At 41.6% G+C, this 14,452-nt stretch overlaps 1 protein-coding gene and 1 long non-coding RNA gene across 2 annotated transcripts in view; one reads left to right on the top strand and one right to left on the bottom strand.

Annotated features, from left to right (window-relative positions):
- The window catches only part of LOC129534428 (uncharacterized), a 43,273-nt gene extending 38,592 nt beyond the window's left edge, over positions 1-4,681 (bottom strand). The window contains exon 1 of the long non-coding RNA XR_008681028.2: positions 3,902-4,681. This is a non-coding gene — a long non-coding RNA (uncharacterized lncRNA). The remainder of the gene's footprint in view (positions 1-3,901) is intronic.
- MOXD1 (monooxygenase DBH like 1) overlaps positions 4,610-14,452 on the top strand; it is a 104,264-nt gene continuing 94,421 nt past the window's right edge. The window contains exon 1 of the mRNA XM_019030208.4: positions 4,610-5,023. Within this exon, the coding sequence (XP_018885753.1) occupies positions 4,760-5,023 (264 nt within the window). The 5' untranslated portion in view covers positions 4,610-4,759. The remainder of the gene's footprint in view (positions 5,024-14,452) is intronic.

The raw sequence follows: 14,452 nt of genomic DNA, 5'->3' as shown, positions 1-14,452 counted from the left end.
AATTCAGCACATTTTATTACTCCTACTTTCTCTTACTATAATCACTGGCAGCTTCAGTTGGCTTGCCCTCTTATAAGTGAGGTTTGCCAAAGTGTGAGGGCATTGATATTTATTTTGTGCCACAGATCACTCAGATGAGTACAATTTCAGCATCGATTAGTCTCATAAATCCCCTACACAACATTTTAAACATGGCTTTGCATTAATATAGACTATTTAGTAAATCTATTTCTTCCCTACCACATTTTTGATACACATTATGGTTCCCTGTAAAGGGAAATTATAACAGATGGTAATTAGTGATTAAAAAAAAGAGCATTCCTTTTTTTCCACAGACTATTTTTAGTTAAACAGTTGTATTTCAGAGCATAGTTTATAGATACTACTAAAGTTTAGGATTTGCACAGAGAAAGTGGTTTGCTTGCTGTGATTTTCATAAGAACCTAAGAGTGATTTTCTGTGCCAACTGGCACTCAATTTCAAAGAAACCTCAAGAATTCAGTTAAGCAAGTCTCAGTTTCCTGATAATAGGAGTAAATGCACTATATCCTCACCTTCTCCATCCACATGACTATCATCAATATCATGTTATTAAAATGAATATATAACATTGAGCTAATAGTAGATCATAGCATCTTGCTCATGTAAAAAATATCAGCCCTGCTGAAAGAATGTTTCATGATCATTACCTAATAGCTTTAATTTTTTTTTTTATTGGAGGTGAGGTGAGAGCTGGAGAAAGTATGTAGTTAAAAAAAAACCTCAAAACACCGTAGTTCTATTTTTGGCTTTTCTGCCACTGACTCATAGTATGAACTTGAACCAGTCACCTATCCACACAAGTGACTTAGTTTATAGACTAATGTGAGAAAATGCTTCAGCTTCCCTATTTTGGAGAACTGCTGAGATCACTTACATAAATATTTTTCTCTGAGCTCCCTAGAAGACAGGAACTTTATAAATATTTAGTATTATTGTTGAACCTTAGGTACAAGTAGGCAGGAAAATTATGATACTCTCAAGAAGAAATACTTTAGCCCATCCTAGCTCATATAGGGAGACTGCATTGGCTTATAATCATCCCTTGGGTTTTCTTTTTTCCTCAATCCTTCCCCCAACCCCTTGCAGTTGACTAATGTAGAAATACAAACAAACCTTAGCAACAGAGGGTTTGGAGGTAAGGAAACTCAGCATGGGGGCAGTCACACTGGCAGATTGCAAGCTATGTATCAAAGTGAGGAGTTAAAATAAATATAACATTTCAAATCCTTGATTGAAAAGTGTGAGAAAATGATTCATTTTAGGAATGACTAATTTGGTTGAATGTTCTGAACTTAAGTAAGACCTCACTGAATCGCTAGTTTTGTCTATTTGATTTCTTTTGTCTACTCATGTATCCAAAGGATATATGTGGAGAGAAGAAGCCTAAAAAATGTGCTTGTAACTAATATGTTTAAAGTCGCTCTGTTTATTTCAAGCAGAGTCTTACAAAGCTAATTCACCTGTTTCTCTGCAAATGCTTGCCCAACAGACTGCTCCTCCAACCTTTTAATGGAACTGGGCTCTGGAATGATGTTCCTGGAATGCATACAAGGGTTATTTTTGGATGGTGGAATTTCAGGTGATTTTTTAAGTTTACTTTGTTATTCACACTTTTCTGTATTTCCTGACCTTTTTCTTTAAATAACCAGCAAGTTTCGGTTTTAACAAAAACAGTAGTTTTAAAAACTAATTTTGAAACCCTTTACCACTAATTTCATTCTCCTCTCTGCTATATTCCCTAAGTTTTCAACAGACCTATGCTTTCTTCCTGCCTTCGTTACAAATTTAAGACAAGCAGCAATGCAGTAATTGATTTCCAACATCAGAAAATTGAGTCCTCTATGCAACTGAAGCGTAGAGTTGCTTTTGATCCAGAAAACTCAAGCAGCGTACAAAGCACACATAGATAACATTTTCTATTCTGTCTCAAATTACTGGGTGATTCAAGCCAAAGCAGAGTGGATCTCTTGAGTATGAATTATGCTAATGTTCTGTTTGTTGACCTGATCTCAAAATGGTTATATTAGTTTTAATGTTTCTTGAGTGTTCAGGGCGTTTCGGATGCAATGCCAGTCACAAGAAAAGACAATAACTTTACACTCAATGAAATAATAAATGAAAACAATTTAAAACTTTCTCCTTTGTGTATTCATGTGTGGTCTTTTCTATGTTCGCCTCAATACCAATGCAGAACACTCAATTACATCTGTGGCCAAGCTTTCCCCCATAGAACAACTTTGTTACGAGGATGCTTACAGGAGGATCTGGGCATGCATCTGTTCACTCGTCCTACAAGTATTCATTAAGCACCTATTGCAAGATGTCCACATTCTAGGCAGTGAGAAACCAGACGTGGTTCCTGACCTAAAGAGGCTACTGGAGGAAAACAAGCCTGTAGACAGAAAGTACACTGAAGTGTCAGGGGTGCCATATGGGGTCTGGCAGAACATTCCATGGGGACTACCGTGGATAGTATCCACAGATAGGATGCTGTCTTACAATGAAGTGTGAGAAGGAGGACAAGAAAATACTTCAAAGGAAGGAGGGGAGAAGTGACAAACCCTGCGAATAGGCACAGTGATGCAAAATAGCACGGCTCTCCATTGAGGATTCCAGAGGGAGTTTTCATGTGGTCTACAGGCCGATGGGCGAGTGAGATGGGAGTGATGGAAGGTAAAGCTAAAACAGTTAATGGGGGAAGAATTCTGGAAGGCATGACCTCTTTTTGTTTCAATAAGGAAACAAAATGTCCTAATAGATGTGAATTTGGGGTTTATATAACGAACCCCAGGAAGCAGATGTAGCAATGTGCTTGTTCCAGGTTCCTCCACACTAGGAATAAAAGTAGGGTCACAAAACAGAAAGTTTGCCTTTAGTCACTCTGCAGTAATTTAACTTCCCTGAAATCCCTGCCCAGGATAGTGAGAGGATAGTGAGTGTGTCCCACCCAGTGCCATGAGCCACTCCTCTGGGACTCCATTCCCCCTATTTTGTTCCTCTTTCTCTCCATATCCCCCTTCCTTTCTTCATGGCTGAAGCCACGTCCCTGGTATGGTGCTTGTAAAAACCCAATTCTAAGGTTGCCACCCTTACATTGCTGTATGGCTGTTACTGCCCTTGACATTTGCCCAGTGGGTCCTGGTGGAGGTGATGCACCAGCTACTTATATTTCATAGTCTCCATGCCCAGTTCTTGTAAGGCTTTGCAGGCTCTTTTATTGCTCATTTTATTTTGCGGTTCCAACATCACTCTTCTCTGATGCTGGCCTATTGCCATTGGCCAGCCCTGCGGACCTTGATCCAATCTCTTCTTGGGAAAAGTCCCTTCCCAGGCAAGTCCCTGAGCACTTTGGTAAGCAGATCCACCTACAGGTCACCTTCCAGACATGATCAAATATTCCCGTATCCTTAGAAGAATATAAATTAGATGCATGACGGTAACTTTGGAAAAGTTATGGGAAAAGACAGGCAGGGGGAAAAACAGGCTGAAATACGAGGTGAGGAGAGAGAATGAGGAGTGTAGGGTGGCTAGTGTGGAGCCTGCTCTTCTTACCCATATTTCTCATCTGATATTCTCTCTTATTTGTTTTTCTATTTTGCATTGTTTGTATTTTTATAAAGACAAAATTTCGAACTTTTTTGGAAACTTGGCAGATCATAAATAAAGGAATAAATAAGCAAGGTAAATTTTAGTGGCCATATTTGTATTTAGCATTCTAAAGACAGGAGTGGTCAAAGGTAGAGGCAAAACCAAAACAAAACAAACTTTTGACAAACATGGTTATGGCCAGAACTTGGAATAGCCAGAAAAGAGAATGTTAAATTAAAATATAACTCTCAAATGACAATTCACCCCTTACCTTCTCTGCTGATGGCAAAGTAGTTTGGCTGACTTTGTCCCATCAACGCCAAACCAAACCAAACAAAAACTAGGTGAAGGCAAGCGTCAGGGCTCCAGCTCCTGCCGTGAGGAGCAAGCTCTGCGGCCCCGCAGGGTGGGAGGGTGAGAGAAATTCTCGAGGTGGGGGGCTGGGGAAGGTGAAGTGTGTCCCTCCATTGAAATAGGGACGTCACTGGGAACAAAGGCTCTGGAAAGTCGACAGCAACGGATACGGAGACGTGAAGGTTACCCTGGACGGGCCTTTCTGTGCATCGCACCCCAGACTACCCCCTTTGCTCACTCAATTCCTCCTCTCCAGGCTAAACTCGCTCTCTGCCGTCAATGTCCATTCTTTCCCTGGTAACCTCTCGCCCACGTCCCGTAGAGCCCACGCTCTTCCCGCTCTAGGATTCTCTTGCCCTCCTCCTTTTCCCTCTGCCTCTGGCCTCCTTTTCTCCTCTCTCGGCGTCTGCCTTCTCCTGCCTCCTCCTCCCTTTCTTTCCGGGAAGCCCCTCGCTTTCCTTCCCACCGAGCCCCGACCTCGGGGACCAAGTCAGGGGTCGGGGGCTGCAGGTGGATCCGCTGGAAGGGCCGGGCAGGGTGAGAGTTGGCGGGGCTGGGACCCGACGGGACGGAACGGGACGGGACCGGACGGGACGCGGCGCGCCCTGCAGGCGGCCCGGGGCGGGGAGAGCGGGTCCTGCCCCTCCCGGGCGGGCGCGCGGCCGGCCCGAGGGGCGGTCCCTGGTCTCCCGCTCGCCGCCGCCGCCGCTCCTCGTTCTGCTCCTCACTCCCCAGCGGCTGGAGGCCGGTACCGGCGGGCAGGAGGCGCCCGAGGATGTGCTGCTGGCCGCTGCTCCTGCTGTGGGGGCTGCTCCCCGGGGCGGCGGCGGGGGGCTCGGGCCGAACCTATCCGCACCGGACCCTCCTGGACTCGGAGGGCAAGTACTGGCTGGGCTGGAGCCAGCGAGGCAGCCAGATCGCCTTCCGCCTCCAGGTGCGCACTGCAGGCTACGTGGGCTTCGGCTTCTCGCCCACCGGGGCCATGGCGTCCGCCGACATCGTCGTGGGCGGGGTGGCCCACGGGCGGCCCTACCTCCAGGTAAGCGCGTCTCCTCCCGGAGCCCGCCCGGCCAAGCCCGGTCCCGTCCGGACCCCAGAGAGGGCGCAGGTGCGGGTCGTCCCCGGGGCCCGCAGCTCTCTCTCACCTGGCGCAGCCCCGCGCCCCCGGCCACGCTCACTCTCGCCTCCGCGGGCAGCGCCTGCGCTCCCGGAGCCCCAGAAGGCGCGCGGTAGGGAAGCCGAGTACGGGTGACCCCAGGCAGGTTTCCTTCTTTGAACACTTTCCTGTCCCCAGCGCCCCACTTAATAGACGCCCCCTCGCCTACACACCTGCAATACACCCCGCTTCATCCCTGATGGGAAGGGAGAAGGACCTAGGCTTTGGCTTTGGGGACCTAACGGGACAGCTCTCAGAGGAGGGAAGGGACAGAGCGCTTTAGTACGTCGCGGACTTGCTGTCTAGGAGTGGAAATCTCAGAACTTCCCAAATCGTGGCTATTTGGGAGCCTCCAGGCGCGGGGCTGATGTCAGCTACACCATTCTCCAGAAGAATGAAGGGTCCCTAAGAATCGCTTAGGGACTTTCCTATTCCGAGAGCTGTTCAGGAAGCCGCATTTAGAGACCAAAATCGAAGGTCCCCAGGCAAAATATCCTATGAAGTGACAAAACTTTGGCTTACTTTAATAACCAATAAAGTTAATTTGACCGCTGCTGATTTACTTTGAAGGAGCCTAAGTAACCACCTTGCCTGTTCATGGGTGCTTTACTAAATAGAAAGAAAAAAAAAAAAAAGGAAGAAGAAGATTGTGAGATGACCAGAATGATTAGGTGGTTAGGTTTCCTGGACATCCTTGCTTGATCGTGACCAACGTTTGGATGGCGGTGAACGTACACGCTTTGTTATTATAAAAATTCATCCGAACATACTGCCCTTTGCTAAAAGTCTTGATCCAGATGAAAACTCCGAATTGTTCTGGCATTGCATTAAGGCTTTGATAGTATTTAAATCAGTGTTCTCGGTGGATTTAGAGTGCGCTTCTTAGTAATTTTATCCCCAGGTTCTTTTCGACTGAAATACGCCATCAAATTTGAACGCTGATTCTGGCACTGAGCTGTTAACTCTGGCAGGAAATAAAGTGACAACAATAAAAAGTTCAAAACCACTCTATTATCTATTTTTTCATAAATTAATCGTTTCTTCCCCCAAATAAGTAACTTTACAACTCCAATAAAATAAAGTTTTATGAGGATTGCATTCTGCTGAAGTCACTAATGTATAAATATTCTCCTCCTGCAGCATCTCAGACATTAACTTTATGAACCAAGTATTTGACCACAAATGCAGGCCTCACTAGGGGAATGACTCATTCTCCTGTGATATAAAGTAGACAATACCTTATTTAAATACCTATTTAACGTTTTTTAAAAAAGAAATTTTACTGTTTAGGGAGAGGAGTATAGTGTGCCCCTTAACTATCCTTGCATGTTCTACAAAAGGGAGCATAACTCTTACTATGCTAATATTATAAAATGGGACATACTTTGAAAGTTAACTCCATATTATTTTCCCTCAAAGAGTAGCATTTCTAGAAAGCCCAGCCAGTTGTATGTCAAATGAAAAGCTGTGAGTAGAATTCTGATTCAACATGCCATAATAGGCCCACCACAAAGATAAGCTTGGTTAAACTACAGTGTTTTCACCCTGTTTGTGGTTCTTCATAAAGATTGCATAGGACTTAGTTAAGTACTCTTTAGATTGATTTTGAAACATAGAAATTTTCTTAAAGTAATTAGTGAATACACATCAGTATGAGATAAATTATGACTGGCTGCATTCTCAATACATTTAATGAGCAATAAATAGGATTTCCCCTCCATTTTTATTCCTAAGGAAATAAAATCATTTTTACATGTAAAGGATGATCGTTTTCTTACTTGGCTGACATATTTTACCTTCCATTTCCATAAACATTCTACTCATTTTAGGACATATAAAATGCATTAAGATTATGCTATTCAATTAAATGGAAAGACAGTTTACTTAAAATCTGTTTAATAAGATGAAATACACCAAATACTATAAATGAAATAAATGTATCAATTTCAGTTTTATTATTCAGGCTGAATGATTCCATTCTCCAATGCTCGAAATTCAGTCTCCTCTCTAGAAACTATTTATTTAAGGTTCTTCATACACTAGTGTGAGAAGAGTATTTTCAGCAAGTATACCAAAAAGTGAATAGGATTCTCTTTTTTTTTTTTTTTTTTTTGTGACAAAGTCTCTCTTTATTGCCCAGGCTAGATTGCACTGGTGCAATCTCGGCTCACTGCAACCTCACCTCTCAGGTTCAAGTGATTCTCGTGCCTCAGCCTCCCGAGTAGCTGGGATTACAGGCGCCCGCCACCACGCCAGGCTGATTTTTGTATTTTAGTAGGGACTGGTTTCACCAGGCTGGCCAGGCTGGTCTCAAACTCCTGACCTCAGGTGATCCACCCGCCTCGGCCTCCTAAAGTGCTGGGATTACAGGCGTGAGCCACCACGCCAGGCCATAAATAGGATTCTTAAATGTAGCATATTTGATTCTATTAGTAGACTTCATGTTTTGTGTAATTTTGCTCCCGGCGAGAACAACATTTATATAGAACAATGACACAAAAAACATTGGCTCCCGGGGCATCAATAAATGCACAGCAGCCACTAAGAGTTGGACAATTACACCAGGGTGTATGATAATAACCTAAGTTGCTATCCTAGTCACCTCATCATGTGGCTTTTTGGCATGTATTTTATTTTATCCTTTTAAATTTAATTTTAAACTAAAACTTTAGTTTTTAAAAATTTTTCTGACTTTTATTTTCCTAATTATATTAAACTCTTCTTTCAAAAGAGTGTAAACTCCTTGAGAACTATGTAAGTGTAAATTTTTATCGATCAGGTAGAGAATCATTGGCTTAATAGATGTCACAAGTCCAAATGTCTATAGATGTCAGGAAATAAATCTAAGAGTGACTGGAGGCCATTAACTTAAGTGAAACAAGCTAGATGCAGAAAGATAAATACTGCATGTTCTCACTTACAAGTGGGAGATAAATAATGTGTACACAAGGATGTGGAGTGTGGAATGATAGACAATAGAGACTCAAAAGGGTGAAGGAGTGGGAAGGTGTGGAGGAATAGAAATTACTTGTTACAATGTATGTTATTTTGGTTATGGATACGCTAAAAGCCCTGACTTCACCACTATGCAATCTCTGTGTGTAAAGAATCTGCACTTGTAACCCATACATTTATATAAATTAAAAAATGAGAAAAAAAAAGAGTGATGAGAGCTTGAATGGAACAGGCAGGATGTAATGCAACAGAGAGGAGATGGCACTCAGGGAACTGGGGGTTTTGTGAGTGAATTAGTGTTAAAAAGGAATGTAAATTCAGTATTGCCAGATCTTCTGTTTGTTCTTTTATTTTGAGAGAAGACAAAATTTAGATTCTCTTTACTCTTTCTTTTTCTTTCTTTCTTTCTTTCTCTTTCTTTCTTTCTGTCTTTCTCTCTCTCTCTCTCTGTGTGTGTGTGTGTGTGTTTAAATAAAAATCTAATTACTAAATACTGGCAACAATTCAACCATCATATAGTGTGCATTCACACACACTCACACACAATTTCAGCTGGGATATATCTTATAGACAGCCTAATCTGGGACTCAGAGAGAAAGTCTAATGTTAATAAAGAATCAACCCAAATAATGAAAATTCATGAAAGGCAGAGAAGCAAGTCCCATTTCTTTTTAGGCCAGTTCTATTCTATGCCAGGAAATGGGTCCAGTATTGGGGGCTTTGCCCATTGTTTTGGCTGTCTATTCTTGGTAACGAACCATCTCCATACAGAGTAGCTTAACGCAATGACAAATTTCTTTTGCTCACAAGTCTGAAATTTGGTGGGGACAACTCCAAAGTGGGTGGTTGGAAGAATATGAAGCCTTGTTTCCTTGAAGTTATGGCTGGCAGTTGATGTTGGCTCTTGGCAGGGACCTTGCCTGGTGCTGTGGTATGATCATAGCCTCTCTGTGTGGCTGCTTGACTTCGTCACAGCATGGTGGCAGGTCCCAAGAGGGAACCAAGAGGCCAGGTGGCAACTGTACAGCCTTTTATGAGTTAGTCTTTCACTGTGGTCACAAGCCCACTAGATTCAAGAGGGAATGTAGACTCTATCTGAACATCACGTAAGAAGACAGTCACATGGGAATTCAGCAGTGAAGCCCCGAGTCTTGGACTTTCTATGTCGGGGGAGACTTTTTATTACTGATTCAATCTCATTACTCATTGTTGGTCTATTCAGGTTTTTTAGTTCTTCTTGATTCAGTCTTGGTAGGTTGTATGAGTCAAGGAATTTATCTATTTCCTCTAGGTTTTCTAGTTTTCGAGTGTATTGTTGTTCGTAGTAGTCCCTGATAATCTGTTGCATTTCTTTGATATCAGTTATACTTGTCTATTTTTTCATTTTTGATTTTATGTGGGTATTCTCTCTTTTTTTCTTGGTTATTCTAGCAACTTGTTTATCAAGTTTGTTAATCTTTTCAAAAAACTAACTTTTCCTTTTATTGATCCTTTGTATTTTTTTTTGTCTCTGTTTTGTTTAGTGTTGCTCTGATCTTTATTATTTCTTTTCTCCTACTAATTTTGGGTGTGGTTTTTCTTGTTCTAGTTTTTTTTAGGTGAATTATTAGATCGTTTATTTGAAATCTTTCTACTTTTTGATGTAGGTGTTTGTTGCTATAAACTTTCCTCTTAGCACTGCTTTTACTGTACCCTATAGATTTTGATATGTTATGTTTCCATTTTATTTAAGAATTTTTTTTATTTCCTCTTTAATTTCTTTCTTGACCTATTGGTCATTCAGGAGTATGTTGTTTAATTTTCATGTATTTGCGCAGTTTCCAAAGTTCCTCTTGTTATTGGTTTCCAGTTTTATTTCATTGTGGTCTGAGAAGATACTTGATATGATTTTGATTTTTTAAAATTTGTTGAGACTTGTTTTGTGTCCTAACATATGGGCTGTCCTAAGGAATGTTTCATGTGCTGATGAGAGGAATGTATATTCTGTAGCTGTTGGATGAAATGTTCTGTAAATGTCTGTTAGGTCCATTTAGTCTAATGTGCAATTTAAATCCAATGTTTCTTTGTTAATTTTCTGTTTAGATGACCTGTCTAATGCTGAGAGTGGGCTGTTAACATTCCTAACTATTACTGTATTGGAGTCTATCACTCCCTTTAGATCTAATAATTGCTTTATAGATCTGGGTGTTTTGGTGTTGAGTGCATATGTATTTAGAATTGTTGTATTTCTGAATATATATGCAGCTCTTGCTGAGTTGATCCCTTTATCATTACATAATGACTTTCTTTGTCACTTCTTATTGTTTTATACTTAAGGTATGTTTTACCTGATATAAGCATAGCCACTCATGCTCACTTTTGATTTTTGTTTGCATGGAAGTTCTTTTCCCATCCTTTAATTTCAGTTAGTATGTGGCTTTACAGGTGAGATGAGTATGGTAAATAGTGTATAGTCGGGTCATGTTTTTTAATCCATTCAGCCAGTCTGTATTTTTAAGTGAAAGTTTTAATTTGTTTACATTCTGGGTTATTATTGATATGTGAGAGCTTATTCCTCTTATTTTATTAACTGATTTCTAGTTGTTTTGTGTATCCTCTGTTCCTTTCTTACTCTCTTATTTTTTATTATTGTGGTTTTGTTCTTTTTCTGTAGTGGTAACCTTCTAGTCTTTTCCTTCTTTGTATGTTTGCTCTAGTAGTTTTTATATTTCATGTGTTTTAATGATATTAGATATTGTTCTTTCACTTTTGGATGTAGGACTCCCTTGGCATTTCTTGTAGATCTGGTCTAGTGGTGATAAACTCCCTCAGCTTTTGCTTGTCTGGGAAAGACTTCATTTCTCTTTCATTTTATAAAGAATAACTTTTCTGGGTATGGTATCCTTGGTTGGCAGTTTTTTTTCCTTTCAGCATCTTGAATATATCAGCCCATTCTTTCCTAGTCTATAAGGTTTCTGCTGTTAGTCTAGTCTGACAGACGTACCTTTGTAAGTGACTTGATGCTTTTCTCTTGCTTTTTTGAGTTTTCTCCGTGTCTTTGACCTCTGATATTTTGACTATAATGTGCTGAGCAGAAGAACTTTTTGAATTGTATCTATTTGGAGACCTTTGAGCCTCTTGTTTCTGGATATCTAAAGTTTTTTGCAGGACTTGGGAAGTTTTTATCTGTTGTTTTGTTAAATAGGTTTTCTAACTCCTTCATTTTCTCTTCACCTTCTCAGATCCTAAATTCAAATACTTGGTCACTTTATGATGTTATATAGGCTTTGCTCGTTCTTTTTTTATCCTTTTTATTTATTTTTGTCTGAGTTATTTCAAAATACCTCTCTTCAAGTTCTGAGATTCTTTCTTTTGCTTCATCTAGGCTATTGTTGAAACTTTAGAATGTATTTTTTATTTAATTCAATGAATTCTTCAGTTGTAGAATTTCTGTTTGGTTCTCTTTTTTTATGACATCTATCTCTTTGGTAAATTTCTCATTTATTTCCTGAATTGCTTTTCTGGTTTCTTTGCATTATTTTTCAGTATTCTGTTGTGTCTTACTGAGCTTCTTTAAAATCAGTATTTTGAATTCTTTTTTGGGGGGTATTTCTTAAATTTCTTTTTGATGAGAATCTGTTGCTGGATAATTATGGTGTGCCTTTGGAGATACCATATTTCCTTATTTTTTCATGCTTCTTGTGTCCTTACATTGATCATTTGTGCATCTGATATAACAGTTGCTCCAGTTTTTTGAATTTGCTTTCATAGGGGATGACATTTCTTGAAGATTTATCTATGGTGTTGGCTGGGTAGGGCACTTTGGCCTTGACTCTAGGTGTGGGTGATTGTATAGTCTCTGTGTAATTTTTCCATCTGTAAACAGTGTCAGTGGTGTCTGTGATTTCCTCAGTGGTTTAGGGTGTGATTATTAGTGGAGGTTGTGGTGAAGTTTTGCTGGGAACTAGGACATTAGGTGGGCCAGTCTTTGGGCCTCAGTGGTGGCAGCAGTGGGTTGAGCATTAGCCTCTCCAGGTGCTGGGAATATCATGGTGGGTCAGGAGGATGGGCAGGTTATCATGCTTCTGGGTAGCAGGTATGCTGTGGCAATGGCAGTAGCTGTGGTGGGACAACTTTCTGGAACCCAAGTGGTCAGTGCTGGTGTTGGTGATGTCCATGATGAACTGGGCAAGCTGGTCCTCAGTCCTGCAGATGGCACATGAAAATGTATAGCTGCCTTTTTGTTGGGGTGGCAAGGTCACTTCCAGTGGCTCCTGCCTCAGCCCAGCAGTGGTGTCTGTGGGTGATGAGTGTCAGTTGGGCTCCAGGGATATGGAGGTGCAGGATCTCTTGGGCCCCCAGGCAGAACACATTCTGGCAGGGGCGGGGCTTTCATAATGGCACAGTGCTGCAGCTGCTTAGGACTTGGGGGTTTGTAGGACTCAGCATGAGCTCCCTGTCTAGAACAATGCCATTATGTGATCTCTAGGCAGTTCTCTGTGAGTCTCAGGGCCCATGAGAGTCCAGGGGCTCTCCTATGGCTAGCATTGTAGAATTCTGTGGCAGGAATGTGGACCACTTGGTGTCTCTCACTTACCCTTTCCTCACATTAAGGAGCCTCTCCGGGCTCCCAGCTGATCCCAGCTAAGCCGGCTTCCTTCCTTCCCTCTCCTTCCTTGCTTTCAGTGCTTACCATCACTTCTCTGTTGAATTCCAGTATTCTCCCTCAGATGATCTATTCAAAATGTGATTATCTAATTGCTATTTTAGCTCCTCTCTCTGGAAAAGGTGAGTACCAGATGCATTTAGTCAGCCATCTTGAAGCTTCCTGTCTACATGCATCCTTTCTCTCTTGGCACTACTGAAATTGGGGGCAATCTTTACTTATTCTCCTTTCCTTTTCCCACCCCATTCTCTGTCTGACACACACACACACACACACACACACACACACTCACTCCACTCACAAGGAGTTGGAAGCAGTTGGTAATTTTTCAACTGTCCTCCTATTCTATACCCTCTCCACCCTAGAAAAAGACTTCTGAAATTCAGCAACCATATATTTTTCAGTAGCTGGCAATCATTAATTCAAGGTTAGATCCAATGAGACTACCTCCAGAGGGCAGTGTGACATTTACCTGCAGACCTGTGGAGTTAAGAAATCAGATTTTACTTAAGGCCACAGGCCCTTTAAAACTCTATCCAGGGACCTGGCATATGGAAATGTGCGCTGCCCATTTTAACCTTTTTGACTCCTTCTGGAGATATTTCCGCAAAGAGGATATTAACAGGTATGATCAAGATGGGAAAGAAAAGAGAGAAATGTGGTTGTAAAGTGAAGCCTATCTCAGCATAATCTATTGGATAAATTGTTCTGGAGCAGCTCATGCTTGTGGAAACATTTCCCTTGAATGCTGCCGAGGTCAGTTTCTACACCGTCTTTCACAGAAGTGTCAGGGTGAGGTGGGAAGCCATCTCCTTTTGCACTGGCTTTTCAAAACCTCACTATTTTGTCTCAGTGAATCAGTTCAGCTCTCATTGCCCTGATGGATTCATGTCCTTTCCTTGTTCTTTGCCCCTTTTTGACACAGAGCAACTCCACCCCCGCCCGAATCATTTAGCAACTGTGAGTGCCCATTTGAGGCAAGTAATGCAGCTGATGAATGCTGAGTTTGTGTGAATTAGAAAAGAGAGCAATGTTGTTGAATATGCCTGTTGAATTTGCACGAAAATTGATTCACCCTTCTTATGGGGGTATAAATCGCTGGTGAATGGAGGCTGAAACATTTGTTATCATTTCTTACAGCCTTGCTTGCTTGTCTCAAAAACTGAGGCCTGTGATGCGAAGTGTCTTCAGCAGCAGGGTAATTGCTGCCGGGCCACTTGCTGAGGAAGTGCTTGGAACTGATTTGAACTCACAGAAAACAGTGAGCATTCTTTGTGGTTAACGATGTGCTTCTTTTAAGCACACCCCAGCCAACGGCAACAAAGAAATGTTTGGAAAGCAAATTGAAAGGCTGTAAGGGAGAGATGAAGAGAGTGTGCAACCCTGACACAGCTCAGCTGGTGCTTTGTTAAGAGATATTTATAAGTCTTCAGATTATGCCCCCCAATTTCCAGGCAATGAAGAGACCTCTCCAAGTGTCGTGCTTTGTGCATTAGTAATAAGGACACATGCTCCACAGTAATACTGGAACACAGGATGATGCTCTTCAGCTGTATGCTTCTTCCTGGCAGAGCAGATGATTTCATAATTAGCCTAAGGAAACAGGCAGACCTAACAGCCAAGGAAACAATGCACCTGAATTGACAAACGAAGTTCAAGGCTTTAGGCAACCAATGGCATATTTCTAGAGTGTTGGAAGGAGAGGCAAGAGT

Source organism: Gorilla gorilla, chromosome 5, assembly GCF_029281585.2.
Source record: "Gorilla gorilla gorilla isolate KB3781 chromosome 5, NHGRI_mGorGor1-v2.1_pri, whole genome shotgun sequence".
NCBI classification, from domain to species: Eukaryota; Metazoa; Chordata; class Mammalia; order Primates; family Hominidae; genus Gorilla; species Gorilla gorilla.
Note: the sequence above shows the minus strand (reverse complement) of the source record. Positions and strands in the feature narration are given on the sequence as shown.